The sequence below is a fragment of the Dryas octopetala genome, chromosome 9 (genome assembly GCF_963921425.1).
Source record: "Dryas octopetala chromosome 9, drDryOcto1.1, whole genome shotgun sequence".
Lineage (NCBI taxonomy): Eukaryota > Viridiplantae > Streptophyta > Magnoliopsida > Rosales > Rosaceae > Dryas > Dryas octopetala.
This window is the reverse complement of record NC_141374.1, coordinates 12,322,869-12,335,633: the sequence shown is the minus strand read 5'-3', so window position 1 is coordinate 12,335,633 and position 12,765 is coordinate 12,322,869. Positions and strand designations below refer to the sequence as shown.

Genomic DNA, 12,765 nt, shown 5'->3' with positions numbered 1-12,765 from the left:
GAATCGTAGCGAGGAAAATCAATTCCTTTAACTTTTAAAAAATTTGTGACACGTACTTTTGAATAAAAATGAAAATTCCAATCAATCAAGATTTAATTATTTGGGTAACGAGGAAAACTTCAACGGCTCATTTATTAAATACGTATGTTTTAAATTAAATTTTAGTTATGTGCAATCGCATGCAAAATCACACTTTGCACGCAAAATTACAAGTTAAATTTTGAATACGTGCAATCACAGGCAAAACCACACACAAACACAAATAATGTGAAACAAACTTCCTCCGATTATTAATGACCATATGAGAATAATGTGAAGCAGACTTGATGCAGTTAAATCTTAATGCTTCACAAATTTACAATTCCATTCAAGATTTTTTGGTCAAACAAATACTTTGGTGTTGGCAAAAAACAAAAGGTACGTACCTTGATGTGTAACTTCATCTGAAATGATCTGATGAATCTTGGCATGGAAAACCATTCTCAAGGGATGGTGTTGTTCTTATTACTGCAGCAGAAGGCAATTTGCTACCTCTAACCCATCTATTTTCAAGCATCAAATCCTCCTCAGCTTGTTTTTCCATTTCTTGAATCTTTTTTGCCTTCAAATGCGTAGCAGTTACCTTCCCAACATAACCCACCAAAACAATCCCAATTAATCCAAGCACCAATCCTATCACCCACAAATACCTTATAATAAGGCTTATAAGGCTTTGTTTCTTCTTCAAAGGAACAACAATTGAAAAATGGCCTTGATCTGCAGTGTAACACACACTAGGAGATCTCATTTCAGTGAGGGAAACTGTCCCATTGGCAGCAAATGCTACACATCTTGCCTTGGATTTCATGCCTTGATCCAATGTCAAATTGTGAAATTGAATCAATATGGGCTTCCCCATTGTGTTGAGGCTGAGCCTTGTGGTGCTTTTGGAACTTGTATCTGATGCATCATAAACCATAAAACCGACAACAGAAGTGAGCAATGAGTAGCCTGGAAGACTGTAGTAGTGAGATGACCAATTGCCCAAGTCTTGATAGACCAGAGCCAGTCTTTTCACATGAGGCATGGGCCTGGTTCTTGATGGGATGCCAAAACGGCTAAAATTCACAGCACCACTCTTCCACAAGCTCCTGCTTCGAAGCCTGAGGATAGAGACATGGATACCGGATAAACTTGCAGGGACAATAGCCCTGCACAGAGCACCGGTACGAGCCCGGTGCTCTGCAATTGCCTTGAAGGCCAAATCTCTAGTAAACCCATCTAGAGAGTCAGTAGTAGAGTTGCTCAATGTGTAAACACATGAGGAGAAAAGAAAGGTAATCAAGAAAAACCAGATCAAGTTTATACTCATTTTGGGTCCAAATAAGACTATAACCCAGAAGTCAGATTTGCGAAACAATGCAGTTTGAAAAAGGATTATGGTAAAGGGGATTGCAATTTGCCCTTTTGGTGAAAGTGTTTTGTGAAAGTGTGTGAGTGTTTGGTGGTTGTAAGATGATATGTTTCTGCAAAGGTGGTCAGCATGCCAGGTGGGTCCTTGAAGGAAAGGAGTTAGAACACCTTTGCTTCTTGACTTTTGTCAGACTAAACAACAACGGAAGAGTGCACTTTATTAGACTGTGGACTAATTTGGACAGTGAGATCCAGTCCGGATTTGAAGTCAGTTGGATTGGATACCAGCGTTACAGAGCCTACCACAGGAAGATGCAATTCATTGAATATACTTTATGTTGCAACGAATTGATTGTGGATTACTGTATGTGGAAATTAAAAAGACAATAGAATGCGGGTGATAGAAGCGTTGATTACTCTGCCAAATGGTGGCAATATTTTTTAGGTCATGAAAATGGTGGGCAATTTATAAGCTATGGAATGATGAATTGGACCCTGTAATTGATTATGTTAATGATGTTTTTGTAACCCTAGTGTATCGGGATTTTATTGTACGAAGATGTGTGTGCGGATACAATATAAATAGATTCGTTACGTATTGATACCGGCCGAAAAGTATAGAAGAATCTTGTTTTGTCATGCATTTGACTGCAAAAATGCTAAACACTTTATTTTGGTATGCAATGTGTTAGTAATTTGACTTTATAGAGTTCTGAGCCATTAATGAAACATGTGTTATGTGTTTAAAATGTTCTTTTATTTACGTGTAAATTACTCGAAAAGAAAAAGGTCTAAGAGAGTTCGGATTTAGATTCTTTGTTAATTCCTTGTGTAGTAATCTCATACTAATTAATTAAATTACGTCGTTTTACAGTGTACAATGTAGGCGCATGATCATAACCGTTCATTTTTTAAATCACTCTTTAAAGATCAACTCTTCAAAAAATCAATCAAATCAAAAATCGTTTAGTTATGTAATTGCTATTAAACAAAAAGATAGTGAGTTTAACTGTTTCCAAAACCGTATGTTTATTTTATAATAGTTACATGACCAAAAAATTTATAATTTGGTTGATATTTTATAGAGATGATCTTTAAAGGGTAATTTAAAAAATAAACAGTTCCGATTATGAACTTACATTGTAAAACGGAGCAGTTTAATTAATTAGTATGAAATTAACACATAAGGAATTAATAGAGGATCTAAATTAGTTCACGTGGCATTGAAGTGGATACGGAACGAGTAGATTTTAGATTCGAATCCAATGGTTTGGCATCTCTCATTTTAAGATCAAATCTCATTTTAAATCTTATATTTCCCATAAAGTTTTCATAAATTTCAACATTAGTGTAGGTAGAATATGAGATTTTTGATTTAGGGTTTAGTTTATGTTCGGTAGTGTAATAATGCTAATTGTCCTACATTTTTTTTTTTCAACATTTGTATTCCATTTTATGTGTTATTATTTTACTAAATACGGTTTTTTTTTTTTTTTAGTGTCCAATATATAAATGTCATATAAGATAGTATAAAATTGTGGTATAAAAATATGATAAGTGTAGCATTATTATTTATAGTGAATTGTTTGAATAAAATATATAAATATTTGTATAAAATGAAAAAAAAAAAAAAAAAAAAAAAAAGATACTTGAATTCAAATTCAAACATTATATCTAGTTTATTTTATGCATTGTATTTAGTATTTTTATGGGATTTCCTAATTAATGTAGCTTTATTATTAAAATCCAAATACTTGGCATCTAACTCATGATATGTCCTTGTTTGTAAACATAAAAATAAGTTCTTTAAGATAATTTATCCTTATAAGAATATAACGGGAAAAAGTTAACCATCAATGTTATTTAGTCAAAGAGAAATAAATGTTCTTAGCCTAATAATCTAATATCTGGTACTGATCTAGTATTGGATTTGAAATCCAATGCTCAATACTTTGTCATTAAAATTGGATTCCAAATCATCAAATAGATTGGGAATTGTGTTTCAAAACCCAAGCCCTACAACTTGCCTTGTTTCCAGTATGAACAAGTTGAGTCACCCCAGTGGCCCGAAAAAAAAAAAAAATTGAGTCACCCCAAAAGACCACCTAGCAGGCCATCGACCAGACCTAGTAACAATAATATGTTAATCTTGAATAATGAATCACTATTTTACTTGTCATAAATAAATTAGATTCACAAAAGTTTATAGTTGAATAAATAAAGCAAGGCTAAAATACAAATTAATACATTCATGAATTATAGGAGAAATTTTAAGTTGATCCACGAATAAAAAATATATTTTCAATTTATATATTAATTAATAAAAACTTACAATATGACATATTCGTTAAAATAAATTCTTTTCTCACCCACCAAAAATGCCACGTCAATTATGTCTAGCATAACATTTAATATTTTTTTGAACAAAGCTTTTGTGTTATATTATAAGTTTTTGTTAATTAATGTATTAATTTGAAAAAAAAAAAAAGTTGTTAGTACAACTTGAAAGGGTATATTAAACTCTAAAGCCACAAAACAAAAACAATGTGACGGTTTGCCAAACAGTTAAGATTTCTAGTTAGAGAGAGAGCTCTTGAACCGATAGGATTCTTAAAAATCAAACCGAAGCTTTTTTTCATAAGTAGTGATAGATATCTCATATTTTTATACCACAATTTTATTTGACAATTTATATGGTATTTATATATTGAATATTAAAAAATTTAAATAAAAAATTAAAATTAATAAAATAATGACACGTAAGATGATATAAAAATATAATAAATATATTATTAATTTTTTTCCATTTCTAAAAAATTTAGAAAGCCCATTCTCTTATTTTGTTTATTTTCTCTTTATTTGTTTATTTCGATTTGGGAAAAGGGTTTTGGACATGAGGGAAGCGAACGTCGATCTCTTCCATTTGCGGACGATCATGGACTCGAACTCATTCCCTGGTGGGTCGGGCCCATCGCGCTCCGACCAAGACTTCACCTTTGCATTCAATGACATCAATTTCTCCGATCGGGTTTTGAGGATCGAAATCATACCCGATTTGCCCGAACCCAAATCGGACGGTGACGCATGCTCCAGCACCTCTGATTGGGTGCGTAATCGAAAGAGACGAAGGGCGGAGATTAAGAAAGATAGTGGTAAATGTTTGATCTTTTTGTTTTTTTGAATTTTGGGTTGGTTGTTGATGGTCTGATGCATTTGGGTTTTGTTTGTTTGCTGAGAAAATGAGGGAATTGGAAGGAAAGTTTGGGTCTCTAATGTTTTCTTTATGGCTTTGTGAGTGGAAGTGATATACCTCCAGTGGGTGCATGTACATTTGGCTTAATCTAAGTGGATAGAGTTTGGGGTTTGAAAATGGGAAGAATTTTTTAGTTTCTGCACAGCCATATAAGGCATAATTTTATATTTTCTTGTTATTTTTCTCCCTGTAAGGCTGTAACTGATAGGTTTTGTGAATTTGGAGTTTTGTAATTCAAAAAGCTAGACTTTTGCAGGAAGTTTTAGTTTTTTGTTTTCTTTGTGGGGTAAGCAAGTGTATGGTAAAGAAAGCTACATTTATATCACTGTGTAGTTACACGATTATTGACAAGTTCAATTTCAGCTAAGAAGGTCATATTGTTGAAGAATTAGTGGTATGTGATAGCGTGTAGGTTTTGCAATATCTTATTGGTTGATGTATAATACTTACTTTGATGGTTGTCTCTGTTTAACAAGGATTCTTTCTATTTGTAGTTTCTTTTCTTGTCACATTTCTTTAAAATTTTGAGTTTGTAGTTGGCATATATTCTTGCCTTAGCACACCTTTATGCGTACTTTGTTTTCAGAATCATGTGAATTTGCGGGTTACTGATTTGGAGTATAATTGCTTTTTTGCTCTTAGCTGAGGACATTCTTGTCCACCGTGAGGTGCAGGTCTTAAACTGTAACGTGCCAGATACAGAGAATACTGTGGCATTTGAAAATCGAGACGAGGAAGCTGTGGCAATGATGGAGGAGTCACCTTCAGCGTCAGGTGTTGGAATAAATTTAGGTATATTCTTTTGGTCTCTCTCATTGTTAGTTTTTTTTTTTTTTTAATCTAGCATGACGTATGAACTCCCCAATCTGCCTAACTATTGTGTGAATTTTATTGTTTCTACAGAAAGCATACCCTCCTTAGATACAGAGAATATCAAATTTTTGCTTTTTCATTACCACTAGTAGACTGCTTTTGTGTTTTCATATTCAAATATACTTTGTCAACTGTGAAATAACACACATTTATGTATCATCATTGTATATGGATTACTTCTGTGGCTTGTCTTATTTTTTGGTCACCATTGTGTTTCGTATTTTAATATCAAATTATTGTATGGTTGTGGTCTGACGATTCACTAGAATTCTTTTTTTTTTTTGTGATGAAGCTGTGTGTAGTAATGACCCATCCTGGAGCATGGACTGTTCTACAGTAAATAAGGTCAAAACAATACATATCAGTTCTCCAATTTTGGCTGTAAAGAGTCTATTTTTTTATAAGGTGAGGGATCCTGGCCTGGTGATTGCTACTTTTGTTCAGTGTCTATCTCCAGTCGCTCACTTGCTCATTTTGTGTCTCGTATAGTTGTTTTCGAATGGGATGAGAGAGTCGGAGCAACAACAAGTAACTCTAAGAATTCATGCATCTGGTAGTAGCTCCCAAATTGTATTATCAGCTATTTAATATTGTTGATCTATCCTTGTAAACAATTTGGCAACCTATAATTTTACTATTTCTTCAAACAAAGAAAATATTTTAATTTTGTCTAACCTTTTCTAACTAGTACTGTATTTTCTTTCTTGAATGCAACTTCAGAAGAAGCAGCCCTCATGGACCTTCTTAATTTTATGTATAGTAATACTTTGTCCACGAAAACAGCCCCTGCTTTGTTGGATGTCTTCAAGGTTGCTGACAAATTTGAGGTTGCCTCATGCATGAGATATTGCAGTAGGTTATTGCGGTGTATGCCTATGACTTGCGAGTCAGCCTTGCTTTATTTGGACCTTCCATCTAGTGTTTTGATGGCTGATGCAGTTCAGCCACTGACAGATGCAGCAAAACAGTTCCTTGCTGCACGCTACAAAGAGATAACCAAGTGAGCTTCTTTCACACAACTGTAGTCTCTTTTGAATGATTCTTAATGAAGTTTTCAAGTGCTCCTAATCCTTTTCTGTTTTCACCCATTTATGAAGGCTCCTCTTGTTTTGTTTAACAAGTTGTCAGAGGATTTTTATTTTCAGAACATGGCTTTACACCTTTGTTTTTCCTGTTTTCCAATATTAACATTTACTTAGATTGCCTGAATTCTTATAAAGCATTCATTTCCTCCATTTTTCTTGATTAAATGAGTCGGGCTAATTTGATATATTTGTGATATTTATGGCCTGAATTACATATTCAAGAGTACAATTGTTGATTTGCTACATTTCTTATCAGGTTCCAGGATGAAGTGTTGAACTTGCCCCTAGCTGGTATTGAGGCTGTACTGTCTAGTGATGATCTCCAGGTGGCTTCAGAGGATGGTATTTATGATTTTGTGCTAAAGTGGGCTCGGACCCATTACCCAAAACTGGAAGAACGACGAAAAGTCCTTGGTTCACGCCTTGTTCGTCTCATTCGTTTTCCATATATGTCCGGCCGAAAGCTTAGAAAGGTTCTAAGCTGCAGTGACTTTGATCCTGCACTGGCATCAAAGATAGTGCTTGAGGCTTTGTTTTTTAAAGCAGAGGCACCATGCAGGCAACACTCCCTTGCTGTAGAGGATGCTAACTCCACCCATCGCCGCTTTGTGGAGCGGTCTTACAAGTACCGACCAGTCAAACTGTTGGAATTTGAACTACCCTGTCAACAGTGTATTGTGTACCTTGACCTAAAGCGCGAAGAGTGTGCACGATTGTTTCCAGCTGGTCGGGTGTACTCGCAGGCCTTTCACCTTGGTGGGCAGGGATTTTTCTTATCTGCCCATTGCAACATGGACCAACAAAACTCCTTTCATTGCTTTGGGCTGTTTTTGGGGATGCAAGAGAAGGGATCAGTTAGTTTTACAGTTGACTATGAGTTCTCAGCAAGGTCAAAGCCGGGGGAGGAGTATTTGAGTAAATACAAAGGAAATTATACTTTCACCGGAGGGAAGGCTGTTGGGTATCGGAACTTGTTTGGTATACCCTGGACGGCATTCATGGCGGATGACAGCATCTATTTCATAAACTGTGTCCTCCATCTTAGGGCTGAGCTGACCATCAGGCAATGAGTCCCTTTTAGGACTAGTTTTTGGAAGAGCTTTCAAAGCCTTGTCTAACACCCCCTTGTAATTTTTAGATGTTTGGCAGGCTTAGGTACATTGTTTAGATAATCCCCCGGTCAAGTTGATCTCATATGTTTAACTGCCAAGTTCCAAAGAAATGAAAAACGTAGTGTTTAATGAAAAAGTATTTTCTCATTTAGTATTTTGTTCTTTAAAGTTTAAACCATCTTTTCATTTAGTTGTTTTATGTGGTGTGGATCTAAGAAGTTTTGTACTGTGCATGACTGCCTAATCGGACCTGGTGCTTGCATTATGATGACTCTTAATTGAGTGACTTACTGAACCAGAAAACAAAAGTAGAAGATGGTAACCATCCATTTGAATTAAACAGGATGGCCTTTCATGAAAACATTAGGCCTATTAGGGTTTGGTATAAATCTTGATGGACCAGGCCGGTTAGTAATGTACAAAACTATGGGAATCTATGACTCGGTTGAAAATTGAAATAGTTGACATTTTAGACCAAATTTGAACTCGGCCCAATCCAATAAGACAATAACAAAATGGCCTTGAGCTTGGAGTGGATCCAGAGTCATTATTCTTCAGTCTTTCTTGTACAGGTACACCAACTAGGAACTAGGAGGCATACAAAAGTAACAAAACAAACCAAACGATCAAAAACGATGTAACCTTTCTTTTCTTTGCTTTTTCGTTTACTTTATGGTGAAAAGATAACTAGGCAAATCAATCACTGAACAGTATTGTACTTGTGGGGCTATTTGGCACAGTAAAGTAAACCTTGCCATATGTGCTATTTACGAGTCCACCACCTCATAATAGCACGGAATGATGAAATTGTAAATTTCAGATACTATTTCTTGAAGCACAAGCCAAATCAAACAGCAAGTTTGGTTCCTCGTTCGAACATCCGAATTTGGGATATGCTGTTTTAACATTTTGGTGGAATATTGGAATGTATATAATCCATGTACTTGCAAGTAATATATGGAGGATTTTTCTTATTTATTTAAAGTTTTTATTTATTTTTTAGTTTTGGCTCAAAATTATGTGTATATATATAACTAATTTTGATGATAGGAAAATTTTAAAGTTAAATCTTAAATAAGTATGTTAATTGTTCGGAAAAGAAACATTTTTTCTGTCAATTGATCGATCGATACCTGAATCTTTAGTGTAATTTAACATCTAAATATGAGAACCACTATATATATCATATAGTCTCATCAAAATTAAACAAACATATAATTTGTAATTACTATAGCATAAGTTTTTTAAAATGGAATATAACTCATTGAATTATTAGATTCTTGATTCTGATTTAACCTCTAAAAGAAAATAAAGAAGAAGAAGATTATGTTCTTGTTGCTTCCTCACTCCAAGTCTCTAAGTACAAGTTTAATTGTGACACAGGTAACAGGTTGACAAGCTTAAATATTGCTAAATAGGCGAGTACTTAACACCTTTAATTGGGCTTTGTTCATGTGAATAACGAGTGAATCTTTGCTTTCTTAAATCGTCATTAACTAAAATCGATTAGTATTATGCTTAATTAATGGAATATGGGCGCTTTGAACAGCTCAAAGTTAAAATTCTGTCTCCTTTACTTGTTGTTAAACAATTACAAAGTAGCAAACACATTAACGGAATCAACTTGTTTATATTAGGAAAATCTTTGCTTTATTGCCGACCCCGGCATGAGGAATTGAAACCATGCGTACGTAATACCAAAACTTTTATTTATATATATTTTTGGCTTAGGCATTGTAAGAAGCCAAGGAAGGCATCTCAGCATTACACATGAATATCTCTGCCTGTTCAGTCATATCAACAAAGCCAAGCTTTGAAGAGTATTGTGTCTGGCTATAATTTATGAATATGCATTTTCAGGAGGAAAAGGCATCGTGAATATCACTTTCCCTAGCTAACAGGCATTTACTTCTTAAGGGCAAGCCACTATTTCTTATTACAATTGCTACTTTTTCTCCGATGATCTTTTTCTTTTGTTTTATCTTTAACAAAAAAAAAAAAAAGAGTTGATCTCCATATTGATCATTCCTAAGGTTTTAACAGTTAATGTGAATATATAGTACTATAATATTAGGGTTGGTAATCTAGTTGTATTGTGTCATGATTGCATAATTTTGGATTTGTGTGTCTAGTATTAATTCATTTTTGCTCGAATTATTGAATTTATCATGACTAGTTCCGTTTGGCACTGTTTTTTAGAAGCGCTTATAATGAGTAGTGTTTTTACTAGAAGTGCTTATGTTTATAAGCACATACAAATTTTTATAAAAATTTCAAGTACTTCATGCAAAAGCACTTGAAAATGCTTTTTCAAAAAATCACTTAAAAAAACTTTTATAACTCATAAGCATTTTTATTTATTTATACCAAATACAATCAAAAGTGATTTTACTAATCTAAACGCTTTTACCAATTCTAAAAACAGTGTCAAACGAACCTTAAATATTAATCCAACTACTTATTATATTATCAATTATACATTTTGTACTAGCTTGAGTTGACAAAAATATCTTGCAAACTAAAAACTCAAGTTGAAGGTTCATATTTCTAAATGACCTCCTTGTCAATAACTTATACCATCAAAATTTAAATTCAGGGTTTTTAATACAATACCAAATGTTTTTTAACTATTAAAATTATAAACTCTCCTACATTATATTATTTTTACAGGGTGATTCTCGCATTTGCATTTGAATCATTGCATTTGGTCCAAAACGATATCTTATAAAAAAAATTTTATGTCAATCTCATACTGAAGGTTTGCCCTGCCCGGATACGATCCTATGTGCAGGGACGGAGCCACAGCTAGGCCTGAAGTAGCCATGACCCCCCCAACTCTTTTCCTAACTCGCTCTAATATGACACATGTTATGTTATGTTACCTATAAATTTTGTGATTAAGATAATAGTGGCCCACAGCCCACTTCACTTTGAGTTTTAAAATTTTGACCTCTCAAATTATAAATTACGAAAATTTTAAAGTCTTTATAATTGTATAAAATTGACATAAAAAAATTTCTTAAACGATTCCGTTTAAATTAAATGTAAACGTGTGGATAGAGAATTCCTGTGTAACTTTATATAATGATTCTCGAAAGAGCTAGAATCGAGTTTCTTTTTTTCTTTTTTTGGTCGAAATAGAATCGAGTTTGGAGAGAAGGTTATAAGACGAGAAGCAAACACAAGAAAGAGCTAGAATCGAGTTTCGAGAGAGAGAAAACAATCCAAACCGCGAAACCCAAAGCACAAGTAGCTAGTGCAGATCATGAGAAGACAGCGGGCCGGTATGAACATGAATCATTCTGGCAACCCCCATTATATCACTAAAACAATCATATATTTAATTAAAAATTTGCATGACACACAGGTATAACAAAAAAAAAAAAAAAAACAGAAACAAACAGCTGTGGAGGAGGCTACGCATGCATAGAATGGAATTATGGAACAACCCATATGTCCAAATCCATTATATATGTATAGATTAATAATTCACAAAAAAAAATATATGTATAATATTTAATTGGAGTTAACATGTATAATATTTAAATTAGTAAGTAGTAACACATGCAATTGCAGCATATTCATGCAATTGCCTATATATATATATATATAATGTTCTGGAGTTTGTGTTTGCGTTTAAAGCAAATTTAAATAATGATTTTTGAACTTTATTTTAGTATTATTTTGATTAACAAACTTGTTTTATAAATTTTTATAGTCAATAATTTTTTTGTATCCGTATATCATTTAAGTTCATCCTATCAATTTAATTCATTTTGTTGGTTATTTATGTGAACTCATTTTGAAATGTAAAAATGGTAACTCACATTTCTTTTATTTCTCTAATATGATATACGTGATTAAAATTAACAAAAACATATAGATAAATTTATGGAATGAACTCAAGTAATACAAAAGTGAAAGTTCATAGATATAATTCAAAAAATAAGTTCATTGACCTAAGTGATATTGGAAGTAAATTAAGTTTAAGAATCAATAATCTCTCTTGTGTTTATGTAGTCACCTCGTGTAATTAATCTAACAGCTAGTATTAATGATTAATCATTTATATGGTTATAGAAAATTTAGAAAACAAAAGAGAACCTAACACTATCCAATATTTGTTTTAGCACCTATCAATATTCAATTCGACCCTCCCATATGCTCCTAGCTCCAAAGCCTCCAGTGGTAGAGCATTTTTCGCAAAAGTCATGACAAGAGTTCATTTCCGTTTTAATCTTGTGTAAAATGTCTTGCCGCTAATGCATGTTCAATTTCTTTGTAGTGAAAATTAGAAGACCATTATGAGATACGACTATGAATCATAGGGTTAACTATAAAAGCTTTTGTATATTCAGATTTACTTAACATGTATGATATATTTGGGAGCAATTTTATGTATTTGAGATTTACTTTAAAACATCATATGATTCTTATCCAATGAAACGGCGGGGCATGAAGGTTTTCTTCGTCAACAAAGAAAATTATTTTTTATGGCATTTCACTATTTTGCCAAGGGCCGCTGAGGAAAAGATTGTATGTTTTATAAGGCACATAACTTTTGGAATTTTATGATATGGCAAATATAGGGTTTTATTTGGACTCTGATCTGACAATCTTGGTCTTCTAAGGTTGTCTTCCTTTATTTATGGGCATTGTATTGTGATGTGGAGTGTTGCTTAAGTGTTTATAAGGATTTTTTACCTCTTTATTTATTACTACTTAATTTTAAATTGAATGTTTCAATTGTTTGCGTTAAATTATTTAGCTGCACAAAAAGATTATACCAATGAAAAAATCTATCATACAAACATTGCATGTGAATCATGTGATATATAAAAAAAAAAATTACCTATTACAGGTGTATAATATTTATCTCTCTTTTCTATGAAAAATTACATAATAACTGATAAGAGAGATAAAAGACATAATTTTTCACTGCTAAATCTAAATGTATGATATTGGGAGTTTGTACCATATATGGTTGCCATATCCATTACAAAAGATTATCCATGGTAAGATCCAACGGTTGATAATGTATGATCACTAT

At 33.1% G+C, this 12,765-nt stretch overlaps 2 protein-coding genes across 2 annotated transcripts; one reads left to right on the top strand and one right to left on the bottom strand.

Moving 5' to 3' along the window:
• Positions 1-439: 439 nt before the first annotated feature.
• LOC147274191 (transmembrane protein, putative (DUF1191)) lies at positions 440-1,351 on the bottom strand. Its single transcript, XM_086228313.1, has one exon. The coding sequence runs from the start codon at positions 1,349-1,351 to the stop codon at positions 440-442; it is 912 nt and encodes a 303-aa protein (XP_086084439.1).
• A 2,923-nt stretch (positions 1,352-4,274) lies between these two features.
• Positions 4,275-7,877, top strand: LOC147274190 (BTB/POZ domain-containing protein POB1-like). The gene is made up of 6 exons (XM_086256796.1): positions 4,275-4,544; positions 5,288-5,437; positions 5,811-5,923; positions 6,008-6,071; positions 6,239-6,518; positions 6,860-7,877. The coding sequence occupies exons 1-6, from the start codon at positions 4,286-4,288 to the stop codon at positions 7,671-7,673; spliced, it is 1,680 nt and encodes a 559-aa protein (XP_086112922.1). The 5' UTR covers positions 4,275-4,285; the 3' UTR covers positions 7,674-7,877.
• Positions 7,878-12,765: the final 4,888 nt, after the last annotated feature.

What these genes read in the sequence shown, in the direction of transcription:
- LOC147274191 (XM_086228313.1), bottom strand. Translation starts at nt 1,351, where the DNA reads ATGAGTATAAACTTGATCTGGTTTTTCTTGATTACCTTTCTTTTCTCC.
- LOC147274190 (XM_086256796.1), top strand. Translation starts at nt 4,286, where the DNA reads ATGAGGGAAGCGAACGTCGATCTCTTCCATTTGCGGACGATCATGGAC. An exon ending in TCTAAGAATTCATGCATCTG is followed by an intron (nt 6,072 to 6,238) that starts GTAGTAGCTCCC and finishes ATGCAACTTCAG; the next exon opens with AAGAAGCAGCCCTCATGGAC. An exon ending in CGCTACAAAGAGATAACCAA is followed by an intron (nt 6,519 to 6,859) that starts GTGAGCTTCTTT and finishes ATTTCTTATCAG; the next exon opens with GTTCCAGGATGAAGTGTTGA.